Source organism: Phyllobates terribilis, unplaced genomic scaffold (genome assembly GCF_046119375.1).
Source record: "Phyllobates terribilis strain yellow unplaced genomic scaffold, ASM4611937v1 Scaffold_5__5_contigs__length_657084704, whole genome shotgun sequence".
NCBI lineage: Eukaryota > Metazoa > Chordata > Amphibia > Anura > Dendrobatidae > Phyllobates > Phyllobates terribilis.
Window position 1 is genome coordinate 170094434 of NW_027362765.1, and position 21474 is coordinate 170115907.

The 21474-nt window shown below is 41.0% G+C and overlaps 1 protein-coding gene across 1 annotated transcript in view; it reads right to left on the reverse strand.

Moving 5' to 3' along the window:
• ERBB2 (erb-b2 receptor tyrosine kinase 2) overlaps positions 1-21474 on the reverse strand; it is a 120020-nt gene that overhangs the window by 25338 nt on the left and 73208 nt on the right. Inside the window, exons 3-15 of the mRNA XM_073683404.1 lie at positions 12346-12532; positions 10860-10994; positions 10086-10172; positions 7117-7232; positions 6242-6383; positions 5854-5967; positions 3963-4089; positions 3190-3260; positions 1473-1563; positions 886-1085; positions 536-668; positions 357-447; positions 114-271 (exon numbers count right to left, since the gene is read on the reverse strand). Of these exons, the coding sequence (XP_073539505.1) occupies positions 114-271; positions 357-447; positions 536-668; positions 886-1085; positions 1473-1563; positions 3190-3260; positions 3963-4089; positions 5854-5967; positions 6242-6383; positions 7117-7232; positions 10086-10172; positions 10860-10994; positions 12346-12532 (1652 nt within the window). The remainder of the gene's footprint in view (positions 1-113; positions 272-356; positions 448-535; positions 669-885; positions 1086-1472; positions 1564-3189; positions 3261-3962; positions 4090-5853; positions 5968-6241; positions 6384-7116; positions 7233-10085; positions 10173-10859; positions 10995-12345; positions 12533-21474) is intronic.

Genomic DNA, 21474 nt, shown 5'->3' on the forward strand with positions numbered 1-21474 from the left:
TCATAATAAAAGTCACCTTGTGGGAGATGTATGAAAAATTGGGGCAAAGGAATAGTGAAGAAATGCAAATAGGAATTGGGGTAATTGTGAATGTAGACAAACGCTTCACTTACGCATGGGAGCAGTTAACAGGACACAGCTGGCAGATGCCATCTTTATCTGCATACTTCCATATGGGCACAAAGGAGTCCACTTTTTTCCCACTTGGACATTGATTAACACAAGTGGCTCCATCCTTGTAATGTGCACATTCCACACACTGATCCGCTTCCTGAAATAAAATGTCAGGGCTTAGGTTATAATGTCTAGAATGCTGCTGAAAAACGTATGTGATATATAGAATAGGTTGCACTCACTGGGCCAAAACATGTATTAGATGCATTTTGCGGCATGCATTCTGTGTGACATGCTATACATCGGTTGCCATTGATCATTTCCCTCGGCTCCCTGTAGAGATAAACAGTCAATATAATAAGCTATTTGATATATATATATATATATATCATTCAGTGTGATCTCGTATAGCAACACTTACCCCTCCTCAACATGGCAAGACTCCACACAGTCAAGCCCACGTAGCAGACCATCACACTGGATACATTGGGATGCTTCACTACCCCAGCAGTGAGCATTGGCACAAAGATGGAAACATACATGTCCATCTTCCTCTGGAAAATACAAAGAAATACTACTCAACACATCAAAGTCTAGGAAAGTTTTAAGGACATGTGGTGGCACTCAAGATCAGAAGTACTGTACTACTTAGAGTTTGTTGACTCCACTCCCATCAATGGTGTGAAGCCACGTAGGTTCAATAAGCATCGTAATAATAGCAATATGTCCCCTGCAATGAATGAGTGATCCTCTTGACTGTAAAAAACTTACCGCATGTAGGCTGTGGTTTGTTTGCAGTCATCAGAATAATCTGTCTTGAATTCCTAAAAAGTCTTGACCATGGGACAGTGTCTAAAAAGCATAGCTTAGAGTTCCCCTCAATCAGAACAAGTCCACTACTGATCACTTTCAAGGAACGCAGTTCGAGAGATGAGATGGAAAGATTACGGATGACCAGGGAATATGCTCCGCTGCAAAGAAATACGAGTCTTATTACTAACAAGAACATTAGCATATACACATATAGGGCGGTCGACCAATAGCATCAATCAAAATACTGCCAACATCCTTAGCATAAACCAAAATACCACCCCCATTCTTCTTCTTGTTTCCCCTCCACAAACTAATCTTGGAACAGGGCAACCCACATTTATTTGACCTTCCTCAAACCATATACTGTAGAACCTAAAGAACACCTGACCATCAAGCTAGTTCTCCTCCACCTTCCTTGTCAAACCTGTGGTGCTTTCAAGAGGAGGAGTGGTTCACATAAGCTTTTAGAAAGAGGGTGATTGTGCCAAAGTAAGCTGGATCCACTCAAACACACATTTATAAAGAAGTCAATGTAGTGTACTTACTTATATTGCAGCCTTCCCCAAATTACTCGCAAGTTCTCAAACACTTGTAGACTATCCAGTGCATCAGACCATGTGTCGATGTATATGTATCCTGCAGCACAAAGAGGTGGAATGGAGGAAAAGCTTTACAATGTCCGATGGCTACATCACACATAATAGAATAATGATGGAAATGATTATTGTGAGCCAAATCTGGTTCAATTCGTGCAAAAATGGATCATATTTATTTGAAAAGGTTAAGCTATAGTTTCCCTTAATTGTTTTGTTTATCTTAGGATATACATTAATGGTATATATATACTGTATTGACGAAAGTATTAAGACACCTCCACATTACACCTTCAGGGGCTTTAAGGACCTCCCATTTTATATGCATGGACATTCATATGGGGTTGGAGCCTTTGCAGCTATAACAGCATCCACTCTTCTTGGAGGGCTTTGTACAAGTGAAGTGTCTGAGAATTGTTGCCTATTCACATAGAACAGCATTTGTGAGGTCAAGACACCGATGTTGGGTGAGAGGGTCTGGCTTGCGATCTCCATTTCAGTTCATCCCTAAGAATTCAATGGCGTCACCCAACCATGCTTTTATTGACCTTACTTTGTGCACTGGGGTACAGTCATGCTAGAACAAAAAAGGCCTTTCACAAACTGTTCCTACAAAGTTGGAATCTACAATTGTCCAATATAGCTTGTATTCTGAAGCATTAAGATTTCTCTTCACTTGAACTAAGTCACCAGGTTTATTCATCCCCCCTATATGAGGGCTCTCTAAAGTAGTGACAGAGACCCTGATTCCATTGCTCTGTCAATTACTTTTTGCTTGCAGCACTTATATGAAATAACTTATTAGCTGCAGTGGGAGCTTGAGTCCTCCCTATACTGGTTGTACCTAACTGGCTAGCTTACCGCTCATGCATAGGAGAACTCGGCTCCCGCTGCAGCTAATAAACAATGATTTCATGAAGAGTATCTAACATAAATCCTCATCCAATCAAAAAAAGTACACTTTATTGATACCTATTAAAAATGAGAATTCATGAAAAATTCTCGATCATAACAACAATTACATATAGTGGCACTCATACTTTGACAGTGACCCCCGCATAGCTACCAGTTCACTGCGACCTCAGGTATCCTCATTTAGTGACAAGTTATGCCTTACTGGTTTGGTATCTAATTGTATATTTCCCACCCTATGTGGTTTATGTTTTATTTTACTGAGTACAATTAGCACGTTATCATAGGCACCGACAATTTATAGGATTAAATATATTAGGTGGTATTTCCAGTTGCAATTATGCTTTTCTTGGGGATATGCACATTACAGTAGAACAATTATCTCTTACTGGCATTGTCAACTCATTACTTGTATCTTGGTTGTGTATTATCATAGTACGTACACATTTTTGGATATTCTGTCTCCCTTCCTTCTCTGAGGGGTTGTAGTTCACAGGAGGCCCTAAGGTTTACTAGGGAAAGATGATGGTGAGCGGGGGCGCCAAAACGTACGTGTTTTATCTAGTTTGCCACGGTCAGGTAGGGTGAATAGTAGGGTAAAACATCTAGGGAAAGCATTGAGGCTTCTTTTCTCTTCCCTATTACCCCTCCGCCCACTGGACTCATTTAGTCCTGTTTTTCTATATGGCCTAATAAAAAAAACTCTCAAAATATGTCCTGATGACAGATTCCTTTTGAAGACATTAAAATCAGGTACCTGTAATTTCTTCAAGGGATCTGAACACATCCAAGTCCTCCACAGTCAGCGGGGTACTGTTATCTGGACCCCTGTAAAATCAGTGCACTACATTAATTGAAATAGGCATTAACTTACTGGACAAGTCTTCAAATTCCAAAGCAGGGCTATAATTGCATAGCAAAATTACCCCAGAACTTCAATGTCGATGTCATCTCCAACAACTTATAGTGGCAATCTGTTGGAATCCACCAAGGTGATCATTACATTTGATGGAATCTGCAAAGGAGGCTACATACGGAGTACCAAGCCACAGTATAATATATATACAGTACCATAAGTAACCTTTATTGTTAGGCACCATAGAGTCCTGTTCCATTTGGATGTATAAGATACTCTCGAGATTTAATCAGTATCTATGGACAAGACTTTTTGGTACTTTACTAAGGTAACATGATGAGATTTCTTCTTCCGAACATATTCAAGACCCAGACATGATTGTTGAGCCACCATGGATGCCACATACCAGTAGATAGGTTGAAGTGCAGCTGATAACTTAGACTACCTACAGAAGGAAGTCTGTTCACTATGACCCAAGTTTTAGAACCAAAATGTAGAGTGTATAGACTACCTATGATATGTAAATGGAGTTAACAAGTAACTGCTGGTAGCGTCGTCATTATTACATCATGTGCACCTTACATCTATGGAACCTAGCTCTTCCATAGTTTGGCATCCCCCATCATATGTATGTATCCCTTATCATATGTGTCATCAGCATGGCTTTCACAAACCTCTGGAAGGATTCAGAAAGGAAAACTAGGTTCCCAACTATTTTCTTGCATCCTCGAAAATGCTGGATATTAGAAGAATTAATGGCTTGAGTTGTCTTCAAGAAATCCATTCCAAGTCCATAGCAAACTAAAGGAAAACAGAGTCAGATAACATGGCGAACATCTAAGAAATGTTTCCTATTAAAGCTTTTATGACAAGTCTATCTGATCGAGAAGAGGCTGCACAATTGAGCTGATCACTTCATTACAATGTCCAGACCTTCAAAGCGTTTGCAGTTACTGGACTCCCATCATTGCTAGCATCTGCCATGTAGAAATAAGATTGTAGAAGATACTACATACTATAGTAATAAATCCCCTTCAAGGATATTAATCTAATCCACATCCTGAGTCAGCCATATTTACATGAGTACAGACTAGTGACTCTACTTAGCCTTGACGTCCCAAGTATTTGTACAGGCTTTCACATCTACGTTTCTTAGTTCCATTAAATCATAATAACATTAATGACATCAACGGATCTGCTACGTGGACATTAGTGGCGCTCAATAAATCCGGCTGAATAAAAATGTCATCAGTTTGCAATACAAAATATGGTACATTACTTTGACTGACATTTTTTCATGGAATATGTGATTCATATTCATAACATTTTATGTTTGCATAAATATTGGCATGGCATATAATTAGTAAAACATGAGCTACAAAGTTATGGATAGAACCTAAGATAAAAGCAAATACCCTGCAGTAAATAAATAACAATAGAGCATGAAAATAATATATGGTGCTTAGTTAACATAATTTTGATAAAAAAAGTAAAAGCCATCCCACCACATCATGGTGACCCTATTTGGGATGGTCCTAACCTCTAGTATTAATACCTTACCATTGGTCAAGTGACGTACATGTGGATAAGGGCTGAGAAGGACTGAGACCCGGCTAGTGGACAAATGGTAAGATTTTAAAATTAGAGGTTAGAACCATCCCGAATAGGGTCACCGTGATGTGATGGGATGGCTTTTACATTTTTTTGATCAAAATTATGTTAACTAAGTACTCTATGTTATTTTCATGCACTATTGCTGTTTATCTATATTTACTGCAGAATATTTGCTTATTATGTTTTTATCTTGGGTTTTGTCTGTTTAGTGGCCAGTGTGAACATGCGCTTACACGCTGCATGCACACTAACTTATATCCCAGTTAATTTCTTTAGGTTTTTTGTTAAAGTTATGGATAGTTATAAAAGTAGATCATTGTAAAAGTTCATGCACATGGGATGGCCGAGGAACCTGAACAGCAGCACATAAAATCCCTACAGGTCCGTATTATGAACCCACAGTCTTGTTTTCCTGTCCTATGATGTCAGTGGGAGGTACCAAATTCTACAAATTAATGAATTATTATTTTTTTCAATAGATGCATTTAGAAGCCATCGCTTCCCTCAAAAAAGGAGATATCAAGCTTATGTTATTTCCTATTGGTAAGATAGCGGAGAACTTATTGATTGTTGGGCCCCCCAATGATCCCAACAGAGTAGAGATCAAGCATGTGCACCTCTTCTTCACTCATTCTCTATGGGAAAGTAGCAAACTGCCAAGCGTAAAACTCTGTTATCTCTTGCAGTCTCACACAGAATGAATGGTGAAAATGTGCTCTTCTTAGCGCTTTCCTCGGGATCAGTGAGTGTCCCAGCAGTCAGACTCTCAGCTTTCAATAAATGATCCCTTATTCTATCAATAGGGAAAATGTATATAGTTGGTACAACCCCTTTAACAACCAAAAGCACAAAGAGATACAGTGTAGCCCTGTACCATGCACCACAAACCCATAATACAGCCACGTCCATAAGGACTTAGTCCTGAATTGTAGAAGAAAACACATTAATCACCTTTCACACACTTGTCACATTTTTCGCACTTCTGCACATCTCCTACTTTGGTCTCCTCCGTTTCTTGTGGGCAAAAAAGAGTGCAAGAACCAACGTCTGTGGCCAAGTAGTTGTCTAAGTAACAAAAGTGAAGTAGCATGTTATGTTGTAGCAAATGGCCCAAAATCTAACTACAATTTTATGTTACTTTGTATATTAATAGAGATTTTTATTATAGAGTAACAGTCCAAATAGGAGCTATAATAATTACCAAGACGTCCAACTATTTTTCACAGATGTTTATGAGATCATATATTGTAACAAAATTTGCAAATGGGAAGATTAAGCTGTATAGTAGAGGTACTGCTGATACTCTCCCCAATTATAAGAACCAATGAAGCCATCTTACAAGGACATTTGATGACACAAGTTGCTCCAAAGGTGTATCTTGCGTTGGGGTTGACTATCGTTTGGAAGGTCTGTGTATTATATATGGTAGGATGAGGACAGTGCAGCTCACAAATGCCGCTGTTATTAAAATTAAGACATGCCTGTAAGAAAAGAAATAATATTTAGGTCGCCTGCAAGTAAAAAAAGTAAAAAAAAAACACAAAATAAATTAAAGACAAAGAAAGTTTTTTTAAAAGTGGACCTCGTCATATAATTTCTTCTATGAGGTGTTCATAAGGTGATGTTCAGATTGCAAAGTTATCATGATGCATAAATTAAACTAAATATAAGTACCAATCACCCCAGGCTGAGCAGAAGACATGTAACTAATGACAGGCCATCCGTAGAAAAGAACATGAATGTATATATTGGCTCTTCAATTCGTCCTGGCAGATGCAAATTAATAAGAGTCATTGGTGCCTTAAAAAGATTGGACCACAAACAACATTTATCATCCATCCACAGGATGGGTTATAAGAGTCTGATCGCTGGGGGTCCCACCGCTGGAACCCCTACGGATCATCCTGTGTTCTTCGTTTGAAAGGTTGTAGTGGTCAAACATGAGCACTGTCATTCTGTTCATTGTCTAGGGGACTGACAAAGATAATGGAGTTCAGTGGTGGGATCCCCTGAATCATACATACCACTTATCCTGTGGTTAGGTGTCCTGAGTCTAGAACATCCATATGCTTTAATAAACCATTATATTTTATATCAGATACTCCCATCCCATGCAGTGGTGCACTTTCATTTACAATATAAGTACAATTTCAAAAATGATGCAAAAGTAATGAAGAGGAATATCAACAAGTAAGAATTGCTACATGCTCTCACCAGGCAGTCGGTGTTCTTAGGCCCATTACATCCGGCCGCGCACTGCTCATGGCAACAGTCGCTGGAATATTTCCCTTTACACCTCTGGCAACCGCTCTGGCAGATACTGCTGGTCACTAGCGCAAAGAACAAACCGGAGGTCACAAACCAGGGACATTACAGCATTTCACATCACAATGCTGGAATTTTTCAATACTTTTTTTACAGGAAATAAAACCATTCTCCTCAAAGTTGAAGAAAGTCCACAAGGTAATCAACCTCTGTAATTTCCCTCGGGATCAATAAAATGTATTGCATCGTATTGTATCGTAAAGAGTTTGTCCGGCCTTGGGCTACAAGTCTGCAGTCACGCTATGCAATTGCAGACTTGTGAATCCTCAACATCACACACTGTGCCCTGGGAGGATTCACCAGTGCCGGCACTGGGAGCAGCGGGTGTGTGTCCACAATTATGTGATTTGCATAAATGTGGTCACGTGCAGACTAGTTGGACACAACCTCACTCAATACAAGTGCACAGAGCAAGGACGGACAAGTTTAGCTGGAATGTGTCAGGAGTATGCATACCGCATACTTGCTCCCGGTACCTTCCGATGAAACCGTAGTCTGGCGGTGAAACGCGCGTCAAGGTTTCTGTGTGCCTCACATACTGACCAGGATGTCTCAAGGTATTGCTGGGAGATTCATTCATCATACAATGACATCATTTTTGACATTTTGTGCCCTTATTGAAGCTGAATGGAAACACATATGTGCTAAGCACTTTATTAGTGTGTGTCCTTTTTTACTCTATGCACTTTAACATTATCATGGTCTTATGGGTTAGGCATTATTCTACCGTATCAAAGGAATTTCCTTTTTGCCCTCCCCCCTTTTTCAACATAATGTTGCCATATAACAAGAAAAGTATTTTTGCATTTTATTTGTATTATTTAATAAACTACATAAGTTCATATTTAGTATATGGTCTGTGCCCCCTGGGGTTGACGCACATAAGTTGCAGATTCTGCAGTGGCTGGCACTAACCCCAGGTAATTAATATCTGACTTATTATTTGATTGTGTCTTATGGTTCATTGCCTGTATCTAGGTTTATATGGCTATTTTGAGACTTGCTGCCCTGGTATTCACTGTATATGTATCCATGTACAAACCATTTTTTATGCCTACATAGGCCATTTGATAGTTCCAAAGTACATATGAATACTCCTCCTTGATGTGTCTTTTTTCCACATTTTATCTGTTTGCACGTGTTTTCTGTATTTCCCCACTTACTTATATGAATTTTATTAATAAAGTTTTCTACTGTTCATAATTTATGGACTATTTTGATTGTCTGTTCAGGCGCTGAAGCCTTCCCCCTTTCCATTATATAGGATGATCTGTCCTTATATATAGTCCCAGATTGGCAGTAAGCAGAAATATGGATAATACCAATATATATATAATTATGCATTTTATAAACTGCTTCTTTCTGTAAGCTACTCTTACGTTTAAAGGGAACCTGTCATGTCCTATATACTATGTAAACTGCCACCATAGCGTTGCTAGTGATGCAATGTGCATCATTAACATGCTTTTTTCATTAAAATTGTTGCAAATATAATAAGTATATAACATTTTATATACTTCTAATCATACCTGCTCGTTCAGTCATAAAGATGTGATCCTCGTATTCAGTCATGGGCGGGCGCCACATTCAGTCACTCTGGCGCCACCCACGTATTTGAATTTTGCTCCCAGCGAGTGCTGATATTTGTGGGGCGCATGTGCTGTATGACACGGCAAGGCAGTAAAGCTTCCAGCGCTGGGAGCCGCCGCGCATGCGCCGTGAGGCTGTGTAGTTTCCATCTTCACTGCGCATGCGCTATGACAAGGCTGCTCCCGGCGCATGCGTAGTGAAGTTCCCAGCTTCACTGTGTGCGGCTGGCATGCGCAGTGAAGCAGGAAACTACACACCTCACAGCTCATGCGCAGCTCCCAGAGCTGGAAGCTTTACTGGCTGGACGTGTCATACTGAGAATGCGCCCCACAAATACATGGGCGGGGCCAACCCTGATTGAATGCTGCGCAGGACCATGACTGAATACGAGGATCACACCCTTATGACTGAACGAGCAGGTAGGATTATAAGTATAGAAAATTTTATATACGCATTATATTTGCACCAATTTTAATGAAAAAAGTGTGTTAGTGATGCACATTGCATCCCTAACAATGCTATGGGGGCAGTTTACATAGTAGATAGGACATGACAGGTTCCCTTTAACACTTGGTAGTCTAAAAATTGCTTCATAGAGATTTAATATTTTAAACATTACACATGAAAATCTCTGAATAAATACACACCGTGCCCCCTTCTTTATAGTTGTCCTTGATAGTGGCAGCAATATTAACATCTCTAAAATTGCAAAAAAACAGGGCTCTGCCACTGCTCACTATTCACACTCAAAGAATGTCCATTTCCAAATCCTCCAAATCCACAAACTCGATTAGCAGTATAAATTGCTCCGGTGGTGCTCACCATGGAAAAAGTCCACTTAAATATAACAAAAAAGGTAGATTTATGCAAATCGAGTGGCCAAATGTATTTCTTTATTTGCGGTATCATATACAAAACAGGGAATGCTGAGATAAACTTGGCTAGCGGCCTCAGAGGAAGGGTAATCTCCATGCGAAACAGTTGTTAGCCAAGTTTGTCTCAGCAATCTCTGTTTTCTATGTGAAATAGCAAATAAAGAAATACATTTTATGCAAAATGGTGAGTGCCATATCTACCTTTTTTGTTATACGATTGCCCTCTCTTCTGCATTTGACTAAAACAGTTCTACCATCCTAGAAGTCGCTGCCGGCATCATGGTCTGGGATTTTGATACTATGAAAAGGGGACCTGGATTGATCATTACAGTAACTGCTTGAGTTTCTTCACTCCGTGTCATGATAGTTATACAGATCACACCAGGCACTTACAAATCTGACAGTTCTCGTGGCCCTCTCCCCAGCATGACCCAGCTGTTCCTGAGGGTAAGGAGCCACAGCTGCTTGAACATTGAGGACCTTAGAAGAGAAAATAGAAGCAAAAGGAGTCACCAACTAATTTCATCTTTTTTTGTCATACCTAAGGGAACTAAAAGGTGTATGTATGGCATAAATATCTGCATAAGGAACAGTAGTGGTGTGGATGTGCTACACTGTTACACAAGGCATCCAGTAAAGACCCTTTATTTTGGGTTTGTTCACATGAACTTTGCAATTTTCGTTCCAGTAGTGTTCACAATCTGCAGACATGACTGGGTCCATCGATGTACTCATCCGCATCGCTGCCTGGCATTTTACCAAGCACCGTATCCTCCAAAAAATGGACAAAACTTGCGCATGTTGCAATATACTCTATACGGTGCTTAGGTCCATGAGGAAGATCGCTAATTGACAAACACTGGTCTGTGTGCTGGTTGTGTGCAGTCCATTGCACACACGGGTAACACACTGACTGAAAATACATTAGTCTCAACATAGCCTCAACCATACATCAGAAAGCAGCAATGGTCCACAAGCTTACACCCAAAACCCGGAAAGTGTCTCAGGTTACACAAGTGTTCAATCATCAGAATATACAAACTGATGCTGCTATCCTGATTGTCCCAAATACACAGCCCTAGCAATGGCACCGGCTTTTTTAATCATTAGACCCAGCTGATGGCTACAGACTATTTTAATGCTATATTGATGGACCACCATGCTTACATTGATGTCTTCCACTCTGTAGAACCACATCCTTACGGAAAGTGTTACTATGGCTCAGCACATCCTGCCATTTGATGCTTTCATGAAAGCAAAGTTGGGTATTATTCTCCATCAGCACCCCACCATTTAGAATCTCTGTAGAAAAGATCAAGGGAAAAAAATACAATTTAGAAAAGTATACATATGAATCAACCTCAAAGATGTGAATGCTCCATTTTGGAGTATATTAAAGGGTTATTCCTATCTTCATAAACGGATATTGTCAGATAGTGCTTATACAAACGAGCACTTTGCAATTTACTACTTATTAAAGGGAATATGTCAACCAGGTTTTTGCTACCTCATGTGAGAGCAGCATGATGTAGAGGCATAGATCCTGATTCCATTGATGTATCACTTAGTTTACTGGGTGCAGCAGTTCTGATACAATCAGAGTTCTAAGATGAAGTAGAGCTGGGAAAGCTAACCCTGCCCCCACCAGGCTCTCTATGTTGTACATTGTCTATTGACAGTGAGCTGCTTATCAGAGGAGGGCGTGGATGACTTGGCAGGAGGCAACTAGTACCAGCAATGATAATGTCCTTCTGATAAAACAACAGCACACAGCCTAAGTGACACATTATTGAATTAGTTGTTTTAACCCCTACCTAATGCTGTCCTCAGATTACATAGCATAACCTGCTGACAGATTCCCTTTAAAACTTTCAGCCATTCTAGAGAGATTAACACTTCTCTTTTGTTTACAGCTCGTTGTCTTGGAACCGACCACCACTGCTGTCATGTTTGTATCTGCTGCATTCACAATGTACAGATACGTTTTCAAATCAATCTTTTATTGTTACTCTTAAATGTTTTCCCAGTTTCAGAGAAAAAGTGCCTACAGCTACTGGGGCGAACCAGTGAGGTTAGGGAAAGGCTAACAGTAGCAATGTCTACTATGCCCAAGGGCCTGATGGGGCCAAGCACAGCCACATATAATGCCTTCCCTCTCTATGCCAGTAGACAGACCACAGTGGCTTAATCTGCCATGTGTAGACTTTTGTATGAGGAGCATCTTCATACTTACCAACATTATTGGCAAAATAGAGACATTTAAGTCCTGTCACCAGTCCCACCCAGAAAAATCCGAACAGTGCCAGAAAATTTGTGATTGTTGAAAACAATGTTGCTCCTCACCTTGTGGACCATGATGGCAGCAAATGAAGAAGGAACCAGACCAAGATTCTTGGTGCCTTTCTAATGCTCCCCAAAATGCATAGTAAGAGGGGTTGAATAAGCCCCTCTTTCCTTGGAATAAGTTGGAAATGCGGTCACCATGAGGGCCCATTTATGATAGTTACTATGACATTCCTTCTTTTTGCAAGGCCTCCATTTAGGTTAAGGTACATACTATCCTATTCCAAACCTATAGATATAGTATAATCCACAGCAGCTGGATATTACATCACTTACATAAGTCTGCATGTCCTCTACAAACATGGCTCACCTGTGAGACTCCTCATCCGCAGCTCTCGCAAGCCCGCGGGCCCTCCGGATTGTGAGTTGGACAGAACTACTAAAGCATAACGATCCTGATAGAGTTGGGTTCCACGAATAATGTGTAGTTTCTCCAAGGGAATATAACTCATTAGATTGTGGGCTATTAAAACATAGCCTTGCACCTCCTTAATGTCCTAAAATGGCAAACAGGAGTTACGGTATATCATACACTGTGCCGCCATGATCTAATGCTGTTGTATTGCCAATATAGGCACCTTTATGGAGCTGCAAAATGATGATACTGACACAATTCAGTGGAGGGGTTCTCCAATTTATCATCAAAACCATGAAATAGCATCAAAATCTCAATAGCCTTGTCATTGAGCACTACGTGGGTATTTTGTCTGCCTACTATTGTATTAGCCTTAGGTGTCCACATTGTACAGAAGCCCATCCTCCGGGAGACCTCCTTAATACCGACGTGGTGTTGTCGTCTGGTGCTTGTGCTCAAACCCAAAAAATACAGGTAGGATGTAAACTGTCAGCAGAATTCATGTGATCATGAACTCTGTCTGGGACTAGCAGACAGTAAATGTGGTTTATTATCTTGGTTCAGACATTTTTGGGAGGGGCAGAGTTCGATTTTCTTTACAAGCATATGCACAGATATAACAACCTGTAAACATGACATCAAGATATGGAAATATACCCTTAACATACATGTCCTTAACATACATGTCCTAAACATATGTACACATGCAATAGTCTGTAATCATGAACTTAATATACTGTATGTGCACATGTAGTGGGATGTAAATATGATGTCAATAGATGTATACATTGAATATAAAAATTCTGCACACCCGTTAAAATGACAGTATTTTCTCATATAAAAAATCATACCAAGAAGAATAATTTCAGAACTTTTTCCACCTTTATCCCCTTCACATCAAACTTATTTTTTACCTTCCTGACCATCATCACTTTATGAGGTTGTGAGAAGGTCAATGGTAAAATACTGGAGAGGAGATATGTGTCATTCAGGATGTTAGCCTCAGTGACATGAATCAGGAAAAATGCTTCAACATACTAAATGCTGAGAGGGGTTTATCGGCCATATTAAGGGGTGGGTTTTGTGAACATCTGAAGAGTGGGTGGGAGTCTGTTCACCATATCTCCACCCCCATAGTGTGGGCCAGAAGGTAAATACAGAGCCTTTTGACTCATTCAATGTTCAGTGTTTCTGGAAATGAGAGCTCAAGAGCTGTGCTCGTGTTAGAGAACTGAACCTTGTTTTGTTCCCCTGAGCGGGCAGATCCCCGCAGCCACACAGACTGTACTGTATGCTATTTTTGGTTTTCCCATTATGCCAGAAGTGTTGTGTTTGTTTTCCAAATTTTGGACTGGTTTACGTTACATTAGTACGTTTTTAATAAACCTGTTGAAAACTTAAACGGAAAGTGTTTCTGTGCCTACCACTTTAAGAAGCTGAGTAAGTCGATCTATCACAAATTGATAACTCAGGAAAGCTTCAACATATCCCAGTGATTCTGAGATTGTTTTTTCGTGACACATTGTACTTCATGTCAGTGGTAAATTTTGGTCGATATCATTTCTGAAAATATTGAAAATTTGACAAAAAAATTGAGAATTTTGCCATTTTCAAACTTTAAATTTTTATACCCTTAAATCAGATTTGTTAGAACCCTCCTGTTAGTTTTTTTTCTGTCTTGTTGGTCACATGACTTTTTGCCTTTATAATCCAGCTCCGCCCTTCTGGCTTTGCTGGACTTCAGTGTTACTTTTACTCTTGAGCTAGCCAGGTGCCTTGTACCTTACTCAGTAGTTTGTTTGGTCCTTGGACCACTTTGTACTTTTTGTTTGTTTGTCTTTTTCCTGCTACAATTTCTGCTAGGAGGTGTCCAACTTTTCCCAGTCCTTAGTTCTTGTAGGGACCCCTCCCTTATATCTATAGGTCTGCGTTCAGACTAGCCGAGGACTGAGGCGGGTCTGTTCACAAGGAACAGGTCCCCCGCTGCATCGTAGGGAATCAGCTTAGTCCTATCATAGGGACAGTCTTCCTATCTTTCCTTAGTGCTTGTAGCAGTTCATAACAGTAAGTCCAGCCTTAAAAACTAATAAAACACTCTAAGGAAAGAAATCCAGATTTCAGCATGGTGTCGGTTCAGGAGTTGGCCCAACGTCTGCAGGGACTGTCTTTGGAGGTGGCCGAGCTCCAACAACACGTGAGTAGCTGTCCTGGAGCGCATTTTGTGGAGCCGAAGGTAGGACTGGCAGATTTGTTTTATGGTAAACAGCAAGATTTTTTTTCCTTTAAAAACGCTTGTTTATTATATTTTCGTTTAAGACCCAGATCCTCTGGGAATGAATCACAGCGCATTGGGTTTATAATGTCACTTTTGCGCAAGGAACCACAGGGATGGGCCTTTTCTCTCCAACCTAATGATCCGTGTTTTAGATCAGTGGAAGATTTTTTTTCTGCTATGGAGTTGTTGTATGACGATCCTGATCGAGTCTCATCAGCTGAAACTGAATTGAGACGTTTGAAGCAGGGATCAGGTGATGTGGAAAATTACTGTACATACTTCCGTAGATGGTCTGCTGAGGTGGAATGGAACGATTCAGCATTGAAATGTCTATTTCTTGCTGGGCTAGGTGAAAGGGTTAAGGATCTGCTGATTGCCTTTCCAACACCTGGAACCTTGCAGGAGGCAATGCAATTAGCTATACGTGTGGACAGGAGACTGCGTGCTAGGGTTAATCAAGAGAAATCTATTGCTATTGCTGCTTCCAGTCTTCAGAGAGTCTGCTCGGACGGCGGAGAACCGATGGAGATTGGGGCGATGTCACCCCGCTCTCAGGAAAAAGACTGCAGGTTTGCTAAGGGATTGTGTTTTTACTGTGGTAAATCTGACCACTTTATTAAGAACTGCGAGCTTCGTTTTTAACAAAGAAAAAAAAAAGGTCAGTTACGTCCGTATTGCCTGCTTAAATTCTAAGGGGGTATTTCTTTCTGGAAGCACCTCAGTCCAGCAGGAATTGATTGAATTTCAGGTATTTGTGGATTGTGGTTCTACACTCAATGTGATTGACAAGGGATTTTTGGAAAAACTTAAATTAGAATCCAAACTTTTGTCATCTGTTATTTCTGTGGTTGCTGTTGATGGCTCTCCTTTGAAATGTATTACTCACAAGGTTTTTGAATTTCCCCTCACCATTAATGGTATTCACCAAGAGAATTTGGATTTGGCGGTATTAAATAATTTGCCTTCTCCAGTGGTTTTGGGGTTACCTTGGTTAAAATTGCACAATCCTGTTCTGGACTGGTCTACCAATGAAATTAAGTCTTGGAGTCCTAAGTGTTATGATAAATGTTGTAACGGTCGCATTGCTGCTGTGGAAAATGGAGAATTACCTGTACCTATTCAGGATTTTTGGAAGTTTTTTTCTGAGGAGGAGTCGCAAGTTTTACCTCCTCATAGGGACTATGATTGCACCATTGAGTTTGTCCCTGGACCTACTCTTCCCAAAAGTCGCTTATTTAATCTGACTATCCCTGAGAGAAAGGCCTTGGAGGAATACATACAGACGAGCTTGGCCGCCGGTCACATTAGACCTTCTAAGTCACCTGTGGCTGTTGGATTTTTTTTTGTAAAAAAAAAAGGACGGCGGTTTACGTCCATGTCTGGACTTTCGCAAAATTAATAAAATTACCGTACGCAATCCCTACCAACTGCCGTTAATTCCTGACTTGTTTAACCAGTTAGTGGGGGCCAAGTGGTTCTCTAAAATTGATCTCCGGGGGGCATACAATTTGTTACGAATGAAGGAGGGTGATGAATGGAAAACTGCTTTTAACACTCCGGTGGGTCATTTTGGGAATCTGGTTATGCCTTTTGGTCTTACCAATGCACCAGCATTTTTTCAGAACCTTATTAATGACATCCTAAGGCCGCTGATCGGTAAGAATGTGGTGGTGTATTTGGATGGCATCTTTATTTATTCGCCGGATCTGGAGTCTCATTGGCAGAGCGTACGTGAGGTATTGTAGTTGTTAAGTGACAATTCACTTTTTGCTAAGCTGGAGAAATGTGAGTTCGCTGTGCAGAGGATTAGTTTTTTGGGCTACATTATCTCCAGCGAGGGCTTTGAGATGGACCCAGTGAAGGTTCAGGCGGTGCAGGAATGGCCTAGGCCTATTGGTTTGAAATCGATACAGAGATTTTTGGGTTTTGCCAATTATTACAGAAAATTCGTTAAGAATTTTTCTATAATTGTTAAGCCACTGACCGATCTCACCAGGAAAGGTGCGAATACGGTTCAGTGGACCACTGAGGCCATTGAAGCTTTTGTGTAGCTCAAGGAGAGGTTCAGTTCTGCCCCCATCCTTATGCAGCCTGATGAGACCAAGCCTTTTTTGGTCGAGGTTGATGCTTCTTCCGTGGGGGTCGGTGCTGTTTTGTCTCAGGAAAACAAGGATGGAGTACATCCCTGTGCCTTTTTTTCAAAAAAATTTTCTGAGATCGAACTTAATTATGATGTTGGTAATCGGCAATTGCTGGCTATTAAACTCGCATTTGAACATTGGTGTCATCTCTTGGAAGGTGCTAAATTTCCCATTCAGGTTTTCACTGATCATAAGAATCTGATTTATCTTGATGCTGCCAATCGCTTGAATGCCCGTCAGGCTAGGTGGGCACTTTTCTTTTCGCAGTTTAATTTTTCTGTTACTTACATCCCGGGTACCAAGAATGTTAAAGCTGATGCTTTATCTCGCAGCTTTTCTCCCATGGTTGGTGCCGAGGAGGAGGAGAGCATTTTACAGGAAGGTGTTGTGATAGCAGCACTGGACTCTGTTTTGGAAGATGGGATTCTGAAAGCCCAGGAGGATGCCCCATCTAACACTCCCCATGGGAGGTTGTTTGTGCCTAGGAACTTTAGGAGAGATTTGTTTCAGGAGTGTCATGAGTCTCGGTTGGCAGGTCATCCAGGAATTTCTGAGACTAAGAGACTTGTAGGTCGCAGTTTTTGGTGGCCTGGGTGGCAGAAGGAAGTCATTAAGTGGGTGCGTCAATGTACTGTGTGTGCTAGATCTAAGTCTTCACATGCTCCTGCTGCAGGGTTGCTTTGCCCTCTGGAGATTCCTAGTGCACCTTGGACGCATCTTGCTATGGATTTTATTACTGACCTTCCTGCCTCTGAGGGTTTCACTGTCATCTGGGTGGTCGTGGACCGTTTTAGCAAGATGTGTCATTTGGTTCCTTTCATCAAACTGCCCTGCACTAAGACACTCGCTAAGGCGTTTGTTAAGGAAATTGTCAGACTCCATGGCGTTCCTACCGACATTGTTTCTGATAGGGGACCTCAGTTCGTGGCTCGTTTTTGGCGTGCTTTTTGTGACAGGTTGGGAGTCCATTTGTCATTTTCTTCTGGATATCATCCTGAGTCTAATGGACAGACAGAAAGAAAGAACTAGGATGTTGAACAGTTTTTGCGTTGCTTTGTGGCTGATAATCAAGAGGGGTGGTCTGAGTTTCTGCCACTTGCTGAATTTGCTCTTAACAACCATACATCCTCTTCTGCTGGGTGTTCTCCTTTTTTTTGTTGTACTGGGACATCCGTCGTTTGGGTCTTTCTCCAAATTGATATCGGCGGTGCCAGAGGAGGAGAATTTTTCTGGTGATTTGGAGAGAGTTTGGACTGATGTACGTGGTAACCTTCAAGAAGCTAACAAAAAATGGTACTTTGACAGGAAACGTCAAGAGGTTTTGTTTACGGTTGGTGACATGGTTTGGTTGTCCTCTAAGAATTTGCGGTTGAGGATTCCTTCTAAGAAATTGGGCCCGAAGTTTGTAGGGCCGTTTAAGGTCCTTTAGGTAGTTAACCAATCTGATGTTAGGTTGGAGGTTCCCACCTCCTGGAAGATTAATCCGGTGTTTCATGTTTCCTTATTGAAAATAGCTGATGTTTCGGATAGGGATGCCACTGTCCCTATTCCTCCTGTGGAGGAAGACGGGGAATATGAAATTTCTCGCATTCTTAATTCTAGATGGCATAGAGGGAGATTGCAGTATCTCGCTGCTTGGAAAGGTTTCGGTCCCGAGGATAACTCCTGGGTAAGAGCGGATGATGTCTCTGCTCCTAGACTTGTCGGAGCGTTTCACAGGATGTTTCCTGATAGACCTGGGCCTGGAGGATCCGGAGGATCCTCATAGAAGAGGGGGTACTGTTAGAATCCTCCTGTTAGTTTTTTTTCTGTCTTGTTGGTCATATGACTTTTTGCCTTTATAATCCAGCTCCGCCCTTCTGGCTTTGCTGGACTTCAGTGTTACTTTTACTCTTGAGCTAGCCAGGTGCCTTGTACCTTACTCAGTAGTTTGTTTGGTCCTTGGACCACTTTGTACTTTTTGTTTGTTTGTCTTTTTCCTGCTACAATTTCTGCTAGGAGGTGTCCAACTTTTCCCTGTCCTTAGTTCTTGTAGGGACCCCTCCCTTATATCTATAGGTCTGCGTTCAGACTAGCCGAGGACTGAGGCGGGTCTGTTCACAAGGAACAGGTCCCCCGCTGCATCGTAGGGAATCAGCTTAGTCCTATCGTAGGGACAGTCTTCCTATCTTTCCTTAGTGCTTGTAGCAGTTCATAACAAGATTTTTTGTTAGGAAGTTAGCAGCATTAAAAGTTTATCAGCAATTATTAATTTTTCCAACAAAATTTACAAAACCATTTTTTTAGTGAACACATCACATTTGAAGTGACTTTGAGGGGACTATCTTGCAGAAAATACCCAAAAGTGACACTATTTTAAAAACTGCTCTCCTCAAACTGATCAAAACCACATTCAAGAAGTATATTAACCCGTTAGATGCATCACAGGAACTAAAGCAATATGGAAGGAAAAAAATTGAAGTTTTGATCTTTCCAACAATCGGGAATAGCTTTAGCTCCAATTTTTTCATTTTCACAAGGGTAACAGGAGACAATGGACCAACCATACAATTTATTGTGCAATTTCTCTTGAATTGACTGATACCCCATACTATATGTGGTGGAAAACTACTGTTTGGGTGCATGGCAGGGCTCGGAAGGGAAGGAGCACTATTTGACTTTTGGAGTGCAAAATTCGCTGGAATAGATAGCGAACGTCATGTCGTGTTTGTAGAGTCCCTGATGTGCCTAAACAGTGGAAATCCCCCACAAGTTACACCATTTTGGAAACTATACCTCTCAATGAACTTATCTAGATGTGTGGTGAGCACCTTGAAAGCACAGGTGCTTCACAGAATTTTATAACCTTGAGCCGTGAAAATGAAAAAATAAATTTTTCCTGCAAAAATGTTGCTTTAGCCCTAAATTTTTCTTTTTCACAAGGGTAACTGGAGAAAATGGACTGTACAATTTGTTGAGCAATTTCTAATGAGTACACCGACACCCACTATGTGGCAGAAAACTACTGTTTGGGCACACAGCAGGGCTCAGAAGAAAAAGAGCGCCACTTGAATTCTGGAGCGCAATTTTGGCTGGAATACATTGCAGATACCATGTCACATTTGAAGAGCCCCTGACATGCCAAAACAGCAGAATCCCCCACAAGTAACCCCATTTTGGAAACTACACCTGGAAACTCGCAAAAACAAGTTTTGGAAAATAAATTTTCATAGAATATTTTGCGGACAAAATATACAGAGCCCCTAAGTGCCAGAAGAGCAGAAAATCCCCCTTAAGTGACCCCATTTTGGAAATTACACCCCTCTCAAAATTTATCTACAGGTGTAGTAACAATTTTGACTCCATGGGTGTTTTCCAGAAACAAGCAGTAATGGATGTTGCTGAGTGAAAATTTCAAATCTGCTCGTGTAGTACTGTTCAGTACATTATGCCCAGCTCGTGCTTCTGGAGACATGGACTCCTAAATTAAAATTTTGGATTACATTTATCCTGAGCTCTACGTTGAGCACTTACATCAGGGTTTCCATCTAAATCTCCGAATGACATCATTCAGCTGAAACCCCCGAGGGATCCATTCACTACAATAAGGCAGCCAAATTACTCTGGACTCCTTCTGGAATCTGTTCAGCATTGTCCTTTTCAGAGGTTCACAAGGCCAACCGCGTTTTTATGCACTCTTAAAAAGACGGACACTGCCGGATCATAGGCCAGACAGAGTCCAAAGTGTCTCCATCTGCCTCATTATAGGGAGTCTTCCGCCGGGGGTGCTGTCTGAATCACGTATTTCAGAGATTTACATGGAAACCCCAGTGTAAGCACTCAGAGCAGGCAGAATGAACAAATCAAAAACAGGTCAAGAATTGGTTCTATTTATTTTTCACGCAGTTCCTCATGCGGTATAAGTGATTCGACAACTTTATTCTTCGGGTCAGTGTGATTACATCGATACCAGATTTAAAGAGTTTTTTTTTATGCTTGGCTGCTATCACACACTAAAAAACGCTTTATTTTTGCAAAAGTCGTGGAGAACAAGCTATTGTAGAATAGTTTGCGGACTCCATATACAGAGCCCCTAAGTGCCAGAAGAGCAGAACTTCCCCCTCAAGAAACCCCATTTTGGAAATTACATCCCTCTGGGAACTTATTTACAGGTGTAGTGACAATTTTGACTCCATGGGTGTTTTCTAGAAACAAGCAGCAGCAGATGTTGCTGAGTGAAACTTGCAAATCTGCCAGTGTAGTGCCCAGTACGTTGCAGTGCCCGTACATTGTAATGTCCAGTACATTATGCCCTACTCGTGCTTCTGAAGACATGGACTCCTAAATTAAGAGGGCTCTCATCATTACAGAAATGCTAAACATGTGGACGCTAAATGTGGTTTAGGCACACTGAGGCTCAGAAGGGAGGGTAAATTTGGATTTGGGAATGTAGAATTCACTGGATTTATTTTGGGGGGCGAGGAACCATAGCGCTTTTCCATAGCCTATGTGCTACCAGTAACATGGAAGCCCCCAATATTTCCATTGACAGATGAATGACCCGAGTGGGGAATTGCTTTTTTTGTGGATTGAGTTGAAGCTTTTATTGGGAAAATTTTACATAAAATTTTGGATCACATTTATCCTGTGCTCTATGCTGAGCACTTATATCGGGTTTCCATCTAAATC